Source organism: Oncorhynchus keta, chromosome 9, assembly GCF_023373465.1.
Source record: "Oncorhynchus keta strain PuntledgeMale-10-30-2019 chromosome 9, Oket_V2, whole genome shotgun sequence".
NCBI lineage: Eukaryota > Metazoa > Chordata > Actinopteri > Salmoniformes > Salmonidae > Oncorhynchus > Oncorhynchus keta.
Window position 1 is genome coordinate 16,348,111 of NC_068429.1, and position 20,264 is coordinate 16,368,374.

At 43.8% G+C, this 20,264-nt stretch overlaps 2 protein-coding genes across 3 annotated transcripts in view; one reads left to right on the forward strand and one right to left on the reverse strand.

Annotated features, from left to right (window-relative positions):
* cdk5rap2 (CDK5 regulatory subunit associated protein 2) overlaps positions 1-2,024 on the forward strand; it is a 72,741-nt gene extending 70,717 nt beyond the window's left edge. Inside the window, exon 49 of the mRNA XM_052525302.1 lies at positions 11-2,024. Coding sequence (XP_052381262.1) covers positions 11-34 — 24 coding nt within the window. The 3' untranslated portion in view covers positions 35-2,024. The remainder of the gene's footprint in view (positions 1-10) is intronic.
* nup188 (nucleoporin 188) lies at positions 581-20,202 on the reverse strand. 2 transcript variants are annotated; one of them, XM_035775631.2, is made up of 42 exons: positions 20,104-20,202; positions 19,361-19,415; positions 19,172-19,245; positions 18,991-19,075; positions 17,140-17,220; positions 16,777-16,821; positions 16,563-16,655; positions 16,089-16,208; positions 14,368-14,579; positions 13,868-13,982; positions 13,478-13,678; positions 13,011-13,100; positions 12,769-12,834; positions 12,537-12,656; positions 12,320-12,446; positions 12,028-12,183; positions 11,701-11,827; positions 11,437-11,524; positions 10,619-10,695; positions 10,411-10,525; positions 9,982-10,102; positions 9,707-9,773; positions 9,326-9,451; positions 8,699-8,939; positions 7,981-8,187; positions 7,629-7,798; positions 6,948-7,085; positions 5,577-5,775; positions 5,296-5,373; positions 5,120-5,205; positions 4,785-4,930; positions 4,485-4,663; positions 3,858-4,058; positions 3,620-3,712; positions 3,210-3,362; positions 2,974-3,111; positions 2,746-2,820; positions 2,400-2,615; positions 2,059-2,190; positions 1,868-1,938; positions 1,658-1,787; positions 581-1,515 (listed from the first exon to the last, which is right to left on the reverse strand). In XM_035775631.2, exons 1-42 carry the CDS (start codon positions 20,127-20,129, stop codon positions 1,348-1,350), a joined length of 5,208 nt encoding a protein of 1,735 aa, XP_035631524.2. In that variant the 5' UTR covers positions 20,130-20,202; the 3' UTR covers positions 581-1,347. The 2 variants fall into 2 exon arrangements, with proteins under 2 accessions (XP_035631524.2, XP_052381267.1); XM_052525307.1 differs by having other exon boundaries at positions 20,113-20,144.
* Positions 20,203-20,264: the final 62 nt, after the last annotated feature.

The following is a 20,264-nucleotide window of genomic DNA, read 5'->3' on the forward strand; positions in this document are numbered from 1 at the left end:
GCCTCTACAGGAGGTCCCGGTCAATGGTCAGTGACCATCGGTCCTTCAGGATCCTCCAAGGGAGTGAGTGTTCTCAGCCCTGCCAGCAGATACGGTTCCTCTCCTCTGGGGATTCAGTGTGACTCCTCATCCCACTGCAGCTACTAGAGCTGCTCATCCAATAGTCTACGGTGCCTTCCTCTCGTCACCTTTCCTTTGTCTGCACTGATATGTTATACAGTTTAGCAAAAGCATTACTGGTTTTCCCCTAATCTGTTCAAATTAAGGAAAAGGGACAGGTAGGCACTTTACATCTCACTGTTGATGTGCCCCTGCTCTAATACTGTCTGCTTGTTGAGTAACCTTACCCTGAGCTATGCAAATAGGACTGTACTTGCACACTTGCCTATGTTCGGTACAAAAGTTGTAAAAGGAAATGTAACATTCTATCCCTCTTGTAAATGTAATTTCTTAAGATTGTAATATCCTTTTTATACAATGTCTTTCCCTGTCAATAGTATATTGTCCTGGGCTTCAGAGTGTAATGTCTCAATGTAATGTCCTCAAAACATTAACTATACATGAAGACACAATCAAAATGTCATGTTCTACTAGGTATTTTATTAGCAAACATGTTTTAATGTAGCAGTACGTGATGCACAAATGAAAAGTCAGAAAATCCAAGCAACATTTTTAAAAGGAGAAAACATCCCTCAATCCAAGCGTTAGAAAAGTCTAAATGATATAGAAAACAGCAGATAAAGTAACTAGGCAGCTCATTACAAATGTATAAATTGATTAAATGTGGCGTCACAATTTGATATACGGGTTCAATTTTTCGATACCAAAAGGTCCTGTCAGAAATGGCCTATAAAACTAGGCCGGGGGAAAGACTGGACACTGTCAACAAGACAGATGTTCAATAGCACCAAGATCTGTTACTACTGATTCCTTTAGAGGTAAATCTCTACAGTCTCACAATGGACTTTTTTCTTTAGCTAGCCCTTGTAAGCAGCTGTATCCTCTGTTTTGACATTCCCACTGAGGTATATAGTAGGCTATAAGCATGACAAATTGGAGATATGACCCATGTGTATGGGAGCATTCTGAACACCCAAAGCCTGATTGTTAGAATCGGCACGTCAGGACTTTGTACAGCAGATTCGAAAGGTGACTGGCTTGACAAATATCAATTCAACTGAAAAGAATGAACCGACACTGTTGCACCGTGAAAAGTATAATTCAGAAGAGAATGGTTACGGTGCCGTGTGAGGAGAATACGATAGCCATGTGTGACAAGAGTTTCAGGCCCATAACTTCTTAACAGGAAAACCTCCTGGCCCTAGTCGTACACTCCACGTGGTGGGTCTACCTCTGTATGTGGCGTACGAAGGCCTGCACCAGCTGGATGAAAGGCTCCTGACCCTCATGGCTGGCCTTAGCGCCTGGGGGCTGGGGAGATGGCAAAAGGCTGCTGGCCGGGGACGAGGGGGCGCCACGGCGGAAGTGACGGGACAGGCTGGAGAGGAGGGTGCTCTGGAGGGGAGACAGGCATCACATAATATATTAAAATAGCTTCTTTTTTTAATGAATTGCAGGCTACTAGAAACAAGACACTGAGCTGATGAGAACAGATGGGACTAGAGTGGAATGGCAAAAAACTAAGAGAATGACTTACCAGTTCAGAGCCAAGCTCCTGTTTGAGTCTCTGTTTGTCTCTGGGGGCGATGCTGGGGTCCTTCAGACAGCGGACGGCCTGGGAGATGAGCACGTAGAAACAGTTCTCCATGGTGAACATCAGCAGAGACCTGGAAGGACAGTCACACATACCAGTTAGAAATGACCAATATTACCACCAGTGAGAACAACTTTCTCTCTGTCTCCTTACTTGAGGGCTTGGGTTTCCTCTGACGAGGCCAGGGAGGCCACACTCAGAGAGGCTGGCTCCTTCTTCTCTACCTAAATACGGACAGAACACAGAAAGTCAAATGTACAGTACAATTTATATTTCCTCATTTGCAAGAAATAAAATAATTTCAATGTCATCATGATTTGAAATTATTGGGGGGGGGGGGGCACCTCTCCCAGCATGCTTAGGGCCACGTTGATGGTTGCCAGTAGGGTTCCAAAAGAGGGCGCCACGTCAGCGTCAAAGGCCGAGGTGGTGAAGCTCAGCACAAACAAGGTCCTGTACTCTGCCAGGTCCATACACTGTCACACACAATCTCAGTCAGTGAATATATGCTAACACATTTAAACTCTAAAAGGCAGTTCAAACACATTCTTTATGTAGAAGCTGATGGTGCAGGATGTGAGTGTTTGGTAAGTTGTTAGAAGATTGAGCTAATGGAGTCGTGGGTATGATACGAGTCACGGTTCAAACAGTGCAGATAGAGTTTTAGAGACAGTGTTATTCTCACCTGGTCCAGTATTATCTGACAGCAGTCAGGGGTGAAGTGCTGCAGCGTGGCCAGAGTCTTACTGAGGATCTTCAGCAGGCTGCATTGCACTGCCAGCAGGGCCTTCTGCTCCGCCTCCTCCCTCTCCCCGCCCCCTCCTTCAGCTGCAGCTTTGGAGGGCGTCTGAGGATCTCTCTGGGCACGGGGGCCGGAGGGCAGCGCCTCCCCATTCTTAGCCTGGGGAACAATGACAAGACGTCCGGTAAAATAAATGGAAATAATGAGAGTTTCTCTAGACATTAATTCAACCTGTTATAACAAATTTGACTTTATAATCCCAGTAACAACATGGTAATGTCTGTCTGACCTGGAGGTAGTGATGAAGCATGTTCCTGCTATGGAGGAGGTAGGTACACGTCTGGCACAGGTAACACAGATTGATCTGCAGGTTGACAAAAATCAAAAACCCAAGTTTTTATTGCTGTAAGCCAAAAATATATACTTTGGGGAAAAATAAAACAATCACAATAAACAGGGCATTTCATTCATTATTAGAGTTGAAGTGTACATTTGGTGATGCTCAGTGCTGACTGACCTGTACATCTCGGAGCAGATGGGGCAGATGGAACTGCCACTCCTTACAGAAGCTGGACAGCTGCAGCAGGAAGCCCACTGTGTGGTCAGCCTCATCCAGACACACCAGACTCTGGACCGTCCGCACCGCATTCAGGCACTGACAGAAACAGAGAAAGAGGCTTTAGGATCCATATACAGAAAAGAAGAGATGGTGTACACACAGATGACAATTCACAGACAGGAACACACACACACCTGCAGTATGCGTTCCTGGTGCACTCCGACAAAGTCGAGGGCCTCGTTGATGAAGTTGTAGCGTAGCGTCTTGAGCAAGATCTCCATGAGGGACATAGAGAGGCGGTACACCCCCGGCCAGCAGGGAGCATCCTGGGACTTACGGGAGAAACCCTGACCAGGGAGATCAGGAAGAGAAACTAACGTTATAATACCACAGAGAGCACGAGCGCCTAACGTTAAAATAACACTACAACAATTCTTCAATGCAGTGTCAATTAATGATCGGTTTAGTATGCGTTCCAAATGGCACCCTATACACTACGTGGTGCCCTACTTTCGACCAGACGTATAAGCCCTGGTCAAACGTAGTGTACTTTTCAGGGAATAGGGTGCCCTTTGGGGCGTACAATGTTGTGCTTGTGTGTTACCTGTGAGGCTCCGTTAGAGGGCACTTCGTAGACACTGAGCAGAGGGAGACAGATACTCTGGATGACGCCGGCCCCGGCTACTGCTGCTGCACCCTGGAGGACAGGAGGGATGAAATATCCTTTATTACTAATGTGGTTGATAAAGCATTTAGTTATTTTGGTTTATGCATTAGAAATCATGTCTAATATATCTGTCTTAGTAAATGATTTGGCAATGTAGTAGTGTGTGTGTGTGGACCTGTGGTGTGCGGGCTAGCGTGAGCAGCAGGTGCAGGGCAGCCTCGGTGAAGTAGAGGTTCTGTTTGGAGCGCAGGCTGAGTTCTAGAGCGCTGAGAATAGAGTGGAGAGCAGGAATCTTCCTCATCACTAGAACCCAGTGTTCCCCGTCCTCGTCGGCACGACACAGCTCCTTGGCCAGGTGTAAGGCCAGCACACACACCTGAGATAGAGAGATGAAGAGGGAGAGCGAAAGAGGGGTGTGAATATGAATCGCCTCATCACTCAATGAATTACCAAGAAATCTTGCAAATCTCTTTAAATCAAAACTTCTGATTCCACTTTGCTTTACATAAACTAAAGCTAGATGATCCACAACAGACATGCTGACCTGCCCTGACCGTGATCAAAGATTAGAATTTATTCAGCACATGCAGAGGTAATTCATTGCAGCTTACTATTTGGTTGGATGTGCCCTTTTTCAAAACACTTGGAGCAACAGTTATGCACTGTGTGTGTTTAGAAGAGTACAATTATTCTAGTGTTGCTTAAGGTCTGTTTTTATGCAGTTAAGCTGAAGAGAAATGTCCACATTTACATGAATAATAAAGTTAATCTCATTCTAAATTGCCGGCGGTGTGTGACTCACCCCGTCTCTCTGGTCCTTTTGGAAGCTGCGGACGGCGTCAGTCTCCATGCTGTCTTTGTCATCCGGGATGTCCCTCACCTGAGCCGCGTGACGAGTGCTGTCAATCAGTGCCAGTGCCTCGTCCTGCACAGTCTCACACACACACAGCAGCAGCTGGGGCAGTTGGGAAATCTCCCCACCTGATCAATGTAATGAGCAATACTGTTAGAGTACTTGACAAGTCATGTACAATGAGTGTACAAAACATTAAGAACATCTTCCTAATATTGAGTTGCATACACAGCGATTAGTCCCCCTCACCGTTGAGTCCCTGTATCTGAAGTGCAGAGATGAGGGCAGAGAACACTTTGGCCTTGGTACTCTCCATCAGCTGCTGGTCGGCCTGCAGGACACTCTCCAGGATCAGAGAAAGGGGGGCCAGTACGTCAGGGGCCGTGGCCACCACACTGCAGGGGTAAACAGGACAGACAACAAAGGTGTTAGTGCTAAGACGTGCAGAAAGAGTTTGATTATTAACAACCAATGTACTAGCTCACTGAATTAGAACAGCTTTGAGATGATTTTCATTATCCTGATATTTCAACATGTGTGGACACAATGTACATCAATTCACGCATGTGGGCACACACACAAACCTTCTCCACTGTTTAAGCAGGATCAGCAGAAGAGTAGCCATCATGGATCCCAGACGTAGACAGGGCACAGACATGGGCACCAGCAACTAGAGAGAGAGGGGGGAGGTGATAGCTAATGAGTGAGAAGAGGACAGAGATGAAAGAGATGAGAGCAGTTGTCATGGTGACTAACTCACAGCAGCTTTGGTCCCATCCAGCACGTCCATGAAGAGCTTAAGTCTGGCAGAGTCCTCCTTTAACTGCATCACATCCGACTGTAACCATCAGAACACATCAATGAATCAACCAACCACACTGATCGGCATGGTATCTTTCTTTTTACCTCACATATATTTATGGGGTATTGTTTATCGCTTATGCATTTATTCATCATGGAATTCCTATGCCATGTTTTGACAGAATTCTAGTGAATTTTTTAAAAACGCCACAGTGGTGAATGGAGTGGTGTGTGACATACATGACTGGTGGAGAGGATGAGCAGCATCCGCCAGGCTGAGATGACCATCTGGGTCTCGGAGAACGAGTGCACGCCCTCTTCCTCCTCCGTCTCTGCCACGTGGACCACCAGGGACTTAACATACTGGGACCAGTACTCGTAGCGCCGCCCGCTGGAGAACTTCTGCAGTGCATCCTTCAGAGAACGCTCCAGAGAGCCACTGGGGAAAAGAGAGGGCAATTCAGATAGAAGTATACTGTGTGGAACAGATATGAATGTCTGTCAGGTAGAATAGGGAATCGTGTCTGATCTATCAATTACATTTAAAACATTTCAACTCAAGTCCGTCATTGAGTCAGTCATTGAAAATAAGAATTTGTTCTTAACCGACTTGCCTGGTTAAATAAAGGTAAATAAAAAAGTAAATCTCATATCTCAATGTACATTTTATTAATTTATTGTCACAGGAATTTGTTAAGCATTTCGCACCATCAATTCACACCAGCCTGGTCTCAGACTAGACATAACATAATAAATGGAAATCAGGGACACTCAAATTAGTATAATATGTTACGTTTGTCATGGATACACAAGACAAAACCGAAAGGAGGGTGGTTGGTCGGGGTGGCAAATAACGCGAATGTCTAGCAACCCAAAAGGTTGTGTCCCAGAATCTCATCACGGACAACTTCAGCATTTTAGCTAATTAACAACTTCTCAAATACTTTTTTAGCTACTTTGCAACTACTTAGCATGTTGGCTAACCCTTCCCCTAACCCTTTAACCTAACGCCAAACATTAACCCAATATATTCTCCAGTTGGCTTCCGAGTGGCGCAGTGGTCGAAGGCACTGCATCTCAGTGCTAGAGGCGTCACTACAGACACCCTGGTTCGAATCCTGGCTGTATCACAACCGGCCGTTATTGGGAGTCCCATAGGGCGGCGCACAATTGGCCCAGCGTCGTCCGGGTTAGGCCGGTGTTGGCAGTCATTGTAAATAAGAATTTGTTCTTAACTGACTTTCCTACTTAAATGGTTAAATAAAAATAAAGCCCTAACCTTAACCCCTAACCTAGCTAACGTTAGCCAGCTAGCTCATGTTAGCCACCTAGCCAACATTAGCAACAAATTGTCAGTTCAGCAAATTCGGAACACAGTATACGAATTGTAATTTGTAATATGTCATGCAAAATGGATGATGGACATCCACAAATTAATACATAACAATTAAATGGAGTGTCCCGGATTTACACACAGAATAATGCAGACAGCTTGACACATATCATATGCAGTTCAGTAGATAAAGACATTGATACCAGTAACAACTCAATCCACCAAATATACTGGCTTGAATTGCTGTATGTAGCTATAGAAACATGTAGCCTAGTTACCTGACTACATAGTAGATCTCAAGGCCGATGATTTTCATGACGAAGGCACAGGTCTCCAGAACACAAGGCTCAGTGATATCTGAGGGGGCGGGAAGGGTTCCAAACAAAGGCGTGGTCAGGTTTTCCCAAAACCTCTCTCTGTGGGAGGAAACGTCATAGATTTAATACATACATTTATTAGGATGCCCATCAGCCAACACCGATGGCGCCACTTAGTCTTACTGGGGTCTGACAGATAATGTAAAAGGACATGAGACATAATTTACATTTACAATTCCTGTAGCTCAGTTGGTAGAGCATGGCGCTTGTAACGCCAGGGTAGTGGGTTCGATTCCCGGGACCACCCATACGTAGAATGTATGCACACATGACTGTAAGTCGCTTTGGATAAAAGCGTCTGCTAAATGGCATATATTATTATTATTATATTACATACATATAAAAACAAAAACATGTAATGTGTATGCATCTGTCAGTTACACATACATGTCAATACATGCACACCAAAAGTAGGTAACAAGGGGGAGAGACGTTGTGCCATGAGGCTTTACATGAAATCACTTGAAACACACAAAAACAATGTTACCGCATTATCTCTCATGTTGGTGTGTGTGTACATTCATGTTCAACCGTGTATCTCTGGCTGTGTTAAGTGTTCCCAGGCAGTGTCAGCTCACTCACTTGGTGCGTAGGACAGAGATTGCGCTATCCCGTCGGTCCTGCCACAGGGCGTGGAGGAAGGCCAGGGCGGCGCGGTGCAGCTGGGGGGGACACCAATACTTCCCCTGCTGCCTGGAGTCAATCAGGTCCAACACAACCTGCAGACAGCTCCACTCACCCAGCAGAAACTCCTGGGAGGGAGAGAGAGAAAAGAAGAAAGACTTGTCTATTAAATTACTGAACTGAGTCTGGTATAAAGATTCAGAAACTCAAAAAGAAAACTTAACTATACGTATTAAACATCAACACACAAGTCTAAGTCCTAACATGTTCCTGTCCTACGCTTAGACTGCCTGCTTCGCCCAGCTCTTACCTTTGACCCCTCTGCGCCGTCCTTGACCTCCAGGTTGAGGAAGAGCTCGATGAGGCCCGGCTGGGTCTCCACGGCCACGGTGAGGAACTCCAGGATCATCACCTTGATCCTCATGTCCTCCGTCCTGCTCTGTAGCCTAGTCAGAAAGGCATCCCTGATGGCAGCCGCGTCACCGCCCAGGCAGGCGTACACCGACATGGGAGCCACCTGGAAACCAGAAGGTTACGTAAATATTACACAAGATCTTGAGAGACTAGTACTGTAGTCTTGTCAACAGAAATGGGAACATCTACTTCAACAGTGTCTCACTGCGTTCTTTTGCTCTCTACTTTTAAGCCCTGTAACAACGGGTGATGTTGGGGCGGCAGCGTAGCCTAGTGGTTAGAGCGTTGGACTAGTAACCGGAAGGTTGCGAGCTGACAAGGTACAAATCTGTCGTTCTGCCCCTGAACAGGCAGTTAACCCACTGTTCCTAGGCCGTCATTGAAAATAAGAATATGTTCTTAACTGACTTGCCTGGTTAAATAAAGATAAAATAAAAATAAAATAAAAGGCTCAATACATTTGATTGATTCATGTTTTTGCTCGCTAACCTCCAAACACTAGCCAACAGAGAATGTGGCAAGTGTAACTTATGATGCTGCTAGAATTACGTTGGGATTTTCACTACCTTAGTTGATTGCCATGATCATCATATGTGCAATGTGTGTTGAGTTACCGTGGCGAGCCTCTTGAGCAGCTGGATGGCGAGGCGCGGTAGGGCCGGGTCGTGTTTGTGGTAGATGTACTTAGCAAGCACGGCAATTAGGTTGCTGCCGTGGCCACCGTGCTGCGTCAGCGCCTGCTCCAGGGGCGAAACGGCACTCGACGGTGGCTTGAGGCGGATCACGTTGTTGGTGACGGAGAAGGCCAGCTTGACCGTCTGGATAAGGATCTGACCTGGGCCCTCTGAGCCACCACTAGAGGGAGACACAGAAAGGTTTAAATTGACATGGAATATATATAATAAACAGAATTCATTGTAAGTGGTCTAGGGTAGTCAAGAGGTCTAAGCTGCTGCCTCCGAAGCACATATTACCACTGCAGCATGGATTTCAATCCGTCCCACTGAATTTCAGAAAACGCTCCAGCTTTCCTCTGTCCTCTCCAATAAAAAAAATACTTGAGTGGGACTGCCCCACTATTTAAAAAAAAGAAAGCTGTGGCAACTCTATATCCACTGCTTTTCTATCTACATGCAATGTTCTGAACCGGTCTCCCCCTCCTGAGACACTATGATACAAAGACCACTGGTGTAGCAGAGTGGTCAGCTGTAGACACGCCAAGGTGTAGAGTGACACGTTACCTGCTGGGCTGAGCAGCCAGGACCACGTCTATGGTGTCCACTCCCACCCCCATGATATTAACCACCGCCTGGCCAGCCTCGGTGTTAGCCAGACTGTAGATACACAGAGACTGGAGGGTTGGCGTGCTGGGGGAGAGATAGAGAAAGGTTAAAATATGACACCAATCCTTTTCTGTTTGATAGTTATACTATGAGGTTAGGCTCCATCTGAGTCTACAGAGTCTTGTCAGTCTGCAACGCACTATTCAGATGTGCGTTTTACTAAGTCCCAAATTCAATAACCAGCAATTCAGACGGACAAGAAGCATTTAGTTTCTTAGTGATGTAATGTCTGTTTAGGTAGAATAAGGAATGTTGTTTTGATATGCACAGCAGCCCTACCTGCCACTAGCCTCTCCCTCTGGACTGAGGTTCAGGATGGCATGGACCAACTCCAGGATCAGACAACCTAGAGGATTCAGAATGTTTTTCAGTCTGACAGTAGTTTTACAGCCAGCTCTTTCAATACGGCTAAGGCCACCCTCAACTGTGGGCCCTGGTCAAAAGTATTGCAGTATAAAACGGGAACAGAGTCCAATTTCAGACAGACACTGCACATATTCTAAAAGGGATATCACTGATGTAGTTGACCACCATAGACTTGTGAAGGTACTCACCGATCCTCTCTCTGACTCCGTGGGTGTTGTAGCGCCACTTGTGGTAGGTGGGCAGCATCTCCTTCAGCACCAGCAGCACACAGGGGATGAGGCCCTTGTCCTGGGTGCTACCCAGCTGGCCCTGAGGGCAGGAGGGACACACAATCATTACAACTACTGATAGTCAGCCAGCCGCTCAATGCCAAATAAATGCCAAATAAACTCCTAGCCCCTAAACACAAGACCTTTGTGGAGATTGAGGAGTGGAGAAGTGCTATGATAATGTATTGTCCGTTTTTGTCTTGTCTGTATGCTTATTTTATTTCCCCCCTTTAAAAACAGATTTACTTGAAACGGCTATGTAATGCCCCAAAAGAAAAACATTGAGATGGGATTTGGGGGGGTTGATGAGCCATTACTAGACTGTTAATAGAATAGAGAGCGAGATACCTTGACCAGGGTGGTGACGAGGCGCAGGAAGGCGATGGTCACAGCGTACTCCCCTCTGGGCTGCTCAATCAGGACCAGCAGGTTGCCGTAGTTACCTGCCTTCATCCCCTCAGCACTGGATATACACAAATACATATTAACTATGATGAAACAAGACCCCTCAAAGACCCCCCTCCCCGTGAATATGATATGGTGTGACACAACCTACCTGATGGACTGTGCCATATTGGTCAGAGGGGAAGAGGCGAAGGGCAGAAAACCAGTGTGGTGCAAGCTGGACCAAACCTACTCAGAAAGTAGAGGGGGCACAACAATACACACACATTAAGGAATGGTAAAGGTCCCATTTTTATCTCAATATCAAATAATTTCTTGTTAACAATTAAGTACCTGTGATTGTTTTCAATGAAATGATCGAAAATAGCTTCTTATCAAAGAGCAATTTCTCAAGCAATAATTGTATTTTATTATCTGGGAGTGGTTAGGAGGGGATAACTGAAAACAGCTTTTATTGGCAGAGAGGTTTGAAACTCTTTCCTATTGGTCTATTAACAAAATGTACCACCTAGTGATATCACCAGGCAGGCCAAAACTCCATCCCACCAAAACAGGATGACATTTCAGGTGGTCTTTTCAAACACCTCTTACAATAAAAAAGGCCTTATTTTCAAAACTGAAACCATATCATGACCAAGACTTGGCATCTATAAGGTCTTATTTATGCTTACATGTAAGCAATGACATGAGAAATATATATAAAACACACAGGAAATAATGTTTTTGACTGCACACGTCCTTTAAGTCTGTTGGAGGATATGAGGCCCCTCAGAGCCGCGTAGAGCAGGGTTTCCCAAACTTGGTCCTGGGCCCCCCTACACAACGGACTCAAATAACCAACTCACCATCAAGCTTTGATTATTTAAAATCAGCTGTGTCGTTCTAGGGCAAAAACCAAAACGTGCACCCAGGGGAAGCCTCAGGACTGCGTTTGGGAAAACCTGCTCTACCAGACCGTCTGTAACCCACCTTGCCAGGCATCCTAGCAGCCAGGACGATGAGGCAGTTTGCACAGGACGCTATCACATCCACTGGAGGGTTGATGACTGACGTCAACCTAACTCAAAGACACCGCAATATTCTCAAATAATCCATGAATACAAAGTACCAACAAATACAAAATACTTACAAATCAACTTTGAAGGGAGCCCAAAAAAGCTTATCATTATTCCATGTGAAATATATGATTACTGTCCATGACAGAGTGATAAAGAGATGTGTGTTGCATCTCACCTCTGCAGTAACATGTAGATGCGTGAGGTGAGGGGCAGCAGACAGTCAGACACGGTCCAGTCTGTGCTGATCATCTTATGGACCAGGTCCAGGATGGGCTTCACACGCTCACAGTGCAAGATCACATCTGGACCAGGGAGAGAATCGCACACACATATTCACATACACCGAAACAAAAACTATTGTATTGAAGGATCTCTGCTGATAGAGAAATGATTTGAGTGTGTGTGTACTGTATGTTTGAGGTTGCATTTGGGTATATAGTATGACTTGACTTGTGTAAGTATATGCGTGGGACTGTAAATGTGCCTGTATTTATCTAGTTACCTGCAGTAGAGACAACGTGGAGCAGCATCTCTATCTCACAGGTGAACAGGATCCAGGCACTGTAGGAGTAGTCCCAGCGCACCACGTAGCCCTGCTCCCCCACAGCCACCTGACCGAGCACACCCTGAGGCATCCGCAGGTTAGTCTGGCCCAGGCCTGAAGGACAGAGGGAGAGATCTCAATCAGAAATATTTGAAGAAATGTAAAGACAATTACTTAAAGACTATAACATCACAAAAATACTAATGTGCACACATTAGTCGGTTTATTCTAACAAGCAGCCTAAACACACCGAGAGGGTAGAGGAGTTTTGGTGCTTGTCTCCTCCACAGTGTCTCGTCGTCTCTAGAGATGACGTCATTGGGCTTTGTTTTGTAGACCTCGGTGTAGAACGACATCTTGTCCAGGAAAATGTACACCTAACACACAGACACATGAATCAAGTGTAACCACAGACACATTAATCAAGTGTAACCACAGACCAGCAGAACGGTGTGTGTAATCAATACCTTCTTTGCAGTGGACTTATCTGACAGGAGCGCAGTAAGGAGCTGCAACAGCATACCAGTCTTGTGTGGGAACATTCCCATTGCGCTATCCAGGATCATTCCCAATCCCATAGTGGGCTTCTGGGAAAAGCATTCAAAAAGCCATATATTAGGAAATTTAGCTAGAGACATATTCTTGGAGTGATTTCACATCCTTCACGAATCAGAATCGGTTTAATTAATTTCTCCTCACCGTTTCCCAGAAGAGCTCAGCCAGACTGGGCGCAGAGAGGACTTCACACGCTGCATTTATTAGATGCTATGGGGGGGCATTCAATCATTAATCTGTGATATTATTTATCAGCATCATTAGGAATGTGAAACTATGCAGAATTCTTAAGTCATGAATCTGTGATATCACTGATCAGTCTGTGCTACAACTCAACATTATCGTTACTTGTCTGAGCCTCAATGTGCGATAGCAAGGCCTGGTACCTGTTGGCTGCCCAGCGTCTCCTCTTCAAAGGAGGTAATGACAAAGGAGAGGAGGCCGTAGATACACATCCTGGCTGTACTGGCTGTGCACTGTGGGAGGAGGAAACATAACATGGCGGCTGGTGTGGTTAGAGCATTGGACCAGTAACCGAAAGGTTGCTGGATTGAATCCCCGAGCTGACAAGGTAAAAATCGGTTATTCTGCCCCTGAACAAGGCAGTTAAACCAACTGTTCCTAGGCCATCATTGAAAATAAGAATTTGTTCTTAACTGACTTACCTAGTTAAATAAATGTTCAATAAAAACAAAAAAATGAAAGCAGAATATTTCTTAAACATTGTGTGAATAATTCTTGCAGGTTGTGCGTGTTGTGCTGTATGCGTATGTAAAATGTGTTTGTGTGTGCTGTCCTGTGCTAGGTGAGCGTTTCGTTGTGTGTATTTTTATTTTAATGTGTGTGTTCTTACATTATTCCCAGTGCCTCCCAGACCCTGCAGCATGGTGGTGAGGTACTGAAACACCCCCAGTTGTAGGGAGGTGTTCCCGATGCGTCTGATGACGGGGCTGGACTCATCTGGGCTCAGGGTGTGTCTCAGCAGGACCCAGGCCAGCAGCACTGGCCCGTGGTGAGGGATGTCACCAAACGTCAGCAGCATCTGGTCCATCTCCTGGTGGGTGACAAAGTTGACAATAATGACAGTCACTTCTTGATCAATTGCAAAGTATTCCCCCATTGAACTGATCATAAAAACTACTACTTCCAGAACATTTCAATCTGAACTAGCTCATTCTGATAACAAAACTGGAGTGTATACACGTCAATTCCAACAGTACATGTAAAGGTGCTCAGTGTTTACCCTACTGATGGCAGGGGTGTTGGAGAACTGGTGCTGCTCCGTGCGGTCCTCTAGGGCACACTTGTGGAGGAAGTCTATGTCCATGCCTTCCACCAGGATCAGACAGCTGAAGTACCTGCAAGACAGAAGGAGAGAAATTAACAAGAGGGAATATCTTTAGAAAATATTATTGTGCTTTAATTAAACTGAATCCCTTGCCCAAGCCAAAGCAACAAATGTAGCAATTATCCTGAACAAGTAACTTACTTACATCTGTCTGACCAATAAAGATGCCATTAGGAAGTAGCTAGCTGGCTATGTAGATTTACATCTAGTACAGTGTATTCGCTAATGCTCTGCCATTCTGTTTACAAATGAATTGCTAAAGGAAACAAATGTAGCTTGCAATCTTCTAAAATGTAGGCCATGTCCCTAACCCCAGATCAATATAGAGGCCAACAAGAAGTAGCTAGCTATATGAATATTTCCATCCACTCCAGTGTATTAGTGCTGTGACTGACCCGATGCGGTCAACCAGGGCATCCATGCTCTTGTCTACCAGGTGTCTGTTGGTCTGGCGAAGGCCGAAGCCCTGCTCCTTGAACATCTTGGTGAAGCTGAGCAGGTCTCCGGGACCCATCTCAAAGTAGGCATAGTACAGAAACAGGATCTCCAGCAGCAGGGACTGCTCCCTCAGACACTGCAGGAACCAGCGGGACACCTGCCTCTCCGTCTGACCAGAGAGAAACATGATTGATTAAGAAAGATGCACATAATAATAATAAGATACAATATATAACTGATAAAAACCTTTGATTTCCTGGAGAAAAGTCACAGCATTTGGTTTAAATAAAACACCAGTCAAAAGTGTGGACACCTACTGATTCCAGGGTTTTTCTTTAGTTTTACTATTTTCTACATTGTAGAATAATAGTGAAAACATCAAAACTATGAAATAACACATATGGAATCATATAGTAACCAAACAAGTGTTAAACAAATGGCAGAGAGGTTTGGCATTCTCTCTACCAGCTTCATGAGGTAGTCACCTGGAATGCATTTCACTTTCACAGGTGTGCCTTGTTAAAGGTTCATTTGTGGAATTTCTTTCCTTCTTAATGCGTTTGAGCCAATGAGTTGTGTTGTGACAAGGTAGGTGTAAAATATCAAGTCCATATTATGGCAAGAACAGCTCAAATAAGCAAAGAGAAACTACAGTCCGACATGACTGACCTTCATGTCTTAAAGTATACCCGGAAAACTTCAATAACTTGAACATTTCTTAAAGTCCAGTCGCAAAAACCAACAAGAGCTATGATGAAACTCGCACTCATGAGGACCGCCACAGGAAAGGAAGACCCAGAGTTACCTCTGCTGCAGGTGATAAGTTCATTAGAGTTAACTGCACCTCAGATTGCAGCCCAAATAAATGCTTCAGAGTTCAAGTAACAGACCCATCAACATCAACTGTTCAGGAGACTGCGTAAATCAGGCCTTCATGGTTGAATTGCTGCAAAGAAACCACTACTAAAGGACACCAATAAGAAGAACAGACTTGCTTGGGCCAAGAAACACGAGCAATAGACATTAAACCGGTGGAAATCTGTCCTTTGGTCTGATTTTTGGTTCAAACTGCCGTGCCTTTGTGAGACGCAAATGGATGATCTCCATGAAGCATGGAGGAGGTGTGATGGTGCGTTGGAGGCGACACTGTCGGTTATTTAATAAGAATTTAAAAAGGTACACTTAATCAGCATGGCTACCTCAGCATTCTGCAGCGATACACCATCCCATCTGGTTTGCGCTTAGTAGGACAATCATTTGTTTTTCAACAGGACAATGACCCAACACACCTCCAGGCTGTGTAAGGGCTATTTGACCAAGAAGCTGAGTGATACAGTGCCTCCACAATCACAATCAAAATATATATTTGGATTTGTTTAACACTTTTTTGGTTACTACATGATTCCATATTTTATTTCATTGTTTTGATTGTCTTCACTATTGTTCTACAATGTTAAAAATAGTAAAAACAAAGAAAAACCCTTGAATGAGTAGGTGTCCAAACTTTTGACTGGTACTGAAGGTGGAAAACATTTCCACAAGATAATGTTGAAAACATTACGATAAGAACTTATGGAGAGTTTGAGATACCCATATTTACTTCAAGCAATGAGGAGTCAATCAAATCCTAAACTCAATGTCTAACTTGGAATAGGGTAGTAAAGAATGTAGTTCTAACCATGAGGTTGCCATGCGTCTCCCATGTCGGGGATTCAGCTTTGAACAGGGTCTCAAACTGCTTCTGGTAGTTGTTGACCAGGTCCTTTTCCAGCTTGTTCACACAGTTAGAGTACTCCACCTGCACCCAAAGCAAAAAAACAACAACAATTGATTCAAAGTTGTCATACCTTTTTTTAAATGTTTACACACTTCCATGTCTAAACTGTACTATTTGTAACCTGTCCCATTGTATGATTCACTGTTATTTCCCATAATTGGTATCAATAAATGTAAACACAGGTTACAATGTGTTAGATACACTGTAAAATATCATAGCTACTACAAATAGCCAATCAGGAACATTGGCCTGTACTGTATTAGCATCAAATGAGCTTACCAGCAAATGAGCTTACCCATATACATACATACAGATGGGTCTAGTGTAACATTGGACCACAGTGTAAGCCCTAGCAGACAGAAGGGAGCTCCTTACCCTGTAAGGGTGTCTCTCATCCTGAAAGTATGTCAGCAGGAGGAGGACGCATCGCAGATGACACACACGCTCCTCGTAGTAATAGTCAGCGATCTGAACAGACACACACTCAAAGAATCAGTGTATAAGCCTATCAATTGACCTGATTATGCTTTATGAGCTGGTGAAATAGAATTCCAGCAAACTTAGGTAGCTTTTGGGAGCTTGTACTAACCTTCAGAAGTAGGGCTTGGCTCGGTCTCTCATCCTGCAGAACATCCTATGAGGGCAGATAAGATATCTCTAGTCAAGGTTCATGGGGCAGCATTGGACTAGTAACCGAAAGGTTGCAAGGTCAAATCCCATAGCTGACAAGGTAAAAATCTGTCGTTCTGGCAGTGTTCAGTGTTCCTAGGCCATCAATGAAAATAAGAATTTGTTCTTAACTGACTTGCCTAGTTAAATAAAGGTAAAACTAAATAAATAAACATGTCTAGACTGACAATATTTAGTAGTAAATGTTGTCAGTTATCTGATATTTTTTCTGAATCTAGTATCACTACACACAGAGCAAGAGAGAGCGAGGTAGCGAGACTACCTTCAGTGTGTTGCGGGTCCCTCTGTAATCTTCTTGAAGGTAACATTGTAAAATCTGTACACTCTGCTGTTGATCCAGACCCTGGGAAAAAAAGAAGCATGTTAATAAATTCCACAAAGGAAAGGAATTACAACTGTTAATTATACCCTGCTCATATACTGTATTCAAATTAATAGGTGTTGTGTCTCCATGCATCATTACACTATATACAGTCCCTTGCAAAAGTATTCACCCCCCGTGGCATTTTTCCTATTTTGTTGCATTAGAACCTGTAATTGAAATAGATGTTTTATTTGGATTTCATGTAATGGACATAGACAAAATAGTCCAAATTGGTGAAGTGTGAAAATGTACTTGTTTCAATTTTATTTTTATTAAGTTAAAGTGGTGCATGCATATGTATTCGCCCCCTTTGCTATGAAGCCGCTAAATAAGATCTGGTGCAACCAATTGCCTTCATAAGACACATAATTAGTTAAATAAAGTCCTCCTGTGTGCAATCTAAGTGTCACATGATCTCAGTATATACACACACCAGTTCTGAAAGGCCCCAGAGTCTGCAATACCACTATGAAGACCAAGGAGGTCTCCAAACAGGTCAGGGACAAAGTTGTGGAGAAGTACAGATCCAGGTTGGGTTATAAATAAATATCAGAAACTTTGAAGATCCCACAGAGCACCATTAAATCCTTTATTAAAAAATTGAAAGAATATGGCACCACAAACCTGCCAAGAGAGGGCTGCCCACAAACTCAAAGACCAGGCAAGGACGACATTAATCAGAGGCAACAAAGAGACCAAAGATAACCCTGAAGGAGCTGCAAAGTTCCACAGCGGCTAATGGAGTATCTGTCCATAGGACCACTTTAAGCCGTACACTCCACAGAGCTGGGCTTCAAGGAAGAGTGGCCAGAAAAAATAAGAAAACACATTTGGTGTTTGCCAAAAGGCATGTGGGAGACTCCCTAAATATATGGAAGAAGGTACTCTGGTCAGATGAGACAACTTGAGCTTTTTGGCCATCAATGAAAACACTGTCTGGCGCAAACCCAACACCTCATCACCCTGAGAACAACATCCCCACAGTGAAGCATGGTGGTGGCAGCATCATGCTGTGGGTATGTTTTTCCATCAGGGACTGGGAAACTAGTCAGAATTTATGGAATGATGGATGGCGCTAAATACAGTGAGATTCTTGAGGGAAACCTGTTTCAGTCTTCACGAGATTTGAGACTGGAACAGAGGTTCACCTTTCAGCACGACAATGACACTGAGCATACTGCTAAAACAACACTTGAGTGGTTTAAGAGGAAACATTTAAATGTCTTGGAATGGCCTAGTCAAAGCCCAGACCTCAATCCAATTGAGAATGTGGTATGACTTAGATTGCTGTACACCAGCGGAACCCATCCAACTTGAAGGAGCTGGAGCAGTTTTGCATTGAAGAATGGGCAAAAATCCCAGTGGCTAGATGTGCCAAGCATATAGAGACATAATTAGGAGATTTGCAGCTGTAAAAGGTGGCTCTACAAAGTATTGACTTTGGGGGGGGGTGAATAGTTATGCATGCTCAAGTTCTGTTTTTGTCTTAATTATTGTTTTGTTGCACAAAAAAATAATTTGCATCTTCAAAGTGGTAAACATGTGTAAATCAAACAATACAAACCCCCCAAAAATGCATTTTAATTCCAGGGTGTAAGGCATTGGAAAAATGCCAAAGGGGTGAATACTTTCGCAAGCCACTGTAGTATTCAAAATAATACCTGTTTTTGCCATGCATCATTACACTATACAGTATCAGTATATCTGACTTCATTCACTATCCTGTCAGATCATTTCAACATTCCTTACCAACAGTTTACTGATCCTCAGACCAAAATCCTTCAATGGTTGGGCCACACCTTTGTCCGCTTTCAGTTTTTCCGCCGCTGATGAACTAAAACAAGGAAAAAATGTCAAACATAATTTGGTCTATCGACAAGCTTAACTATTTCGTATTGGATCATTTAAATAGTTAGATTGCACAGCATACCTGGGTGTTTTGTAGTAACACAGCCCTTGAAGTAATCGTTCCCAATTTCGATCTAGTTCTTCCTCTATTTGAGCCTTCATCCATCAAGGATGGATGTAATATTGAAGGGAAAAAAGCACAGTGGAAGACATTGTCAGAATTTTTTAAAATACAAAATATATGATAGGTGAGGAAATAAAGGCTACATACCGGTTCCCTCAATGCAGATCTCCCCAGTAAGATAGTCCATAACTCTCGGCTGCTCCTGCAAAAGCAAAACAATCCCATAGTTCCCTAGATAGTATTTTCAGGTGGTTAAACTCATAGTTAACTGTTCAAATCGGAGTTATGGCTTTAGTGGCATAACGGCAAATATGGTTTTAGTTAGACATATAGCTATTAAAACGTAACTTCATAAAAGTGCAGTGAGTGGCCACAGTTAGAACAAAGCTAACTAATAACAAGTGTGCTATGATGTTTGTTATTGTGAACCAGCTGTCAACTCCCTCAAGCTGACTAGGTAGCTAATTAGCTGTACCAGTTTAATACGCAAAACCAGCATTAACGTTATGTTGAGTTAGTTAGCTAGCTAGCTAAATTATCAAGTAAATGTTTTTATAACGAATACATGTCTGAAAGTGTATTCCCAGACAAATGCCAGTTGTAAGCTAACTAAGCCTGCTAGTTCACGTCTCGTTGATGCATGCTGCTGTCGTCATGCGTTTGGAACTGTGTAACAGACCGCGCTATCATGCCATTCAAATGTATTTAGCAAGCATGTTAACGAGCTAGCAGCTTGCTACTACTAGCAACTAGTTCCCTCCAAGGGAAGCTTTCACATTGCTGTGCAAATTTAAGTACAATTCCTAAATTAAAGCATATGTTAAACTTTACTCGTGAATTTGAAAGCTATAATGGTCAAAGTATACATAAGTTGTATTTCATTTAGTTACCTCACATACATCTCCGAGTCCGCCATCTTCTCCCTGCAACGTGACGTAACTTGTCTGCGACATGGACCCCATCACGTGACCTGTAGATGTTATGGTTATAGTTATGATTTTAAATGTATATAAATACCAAACATTTACCATTCCCATGAAATTAAATATAT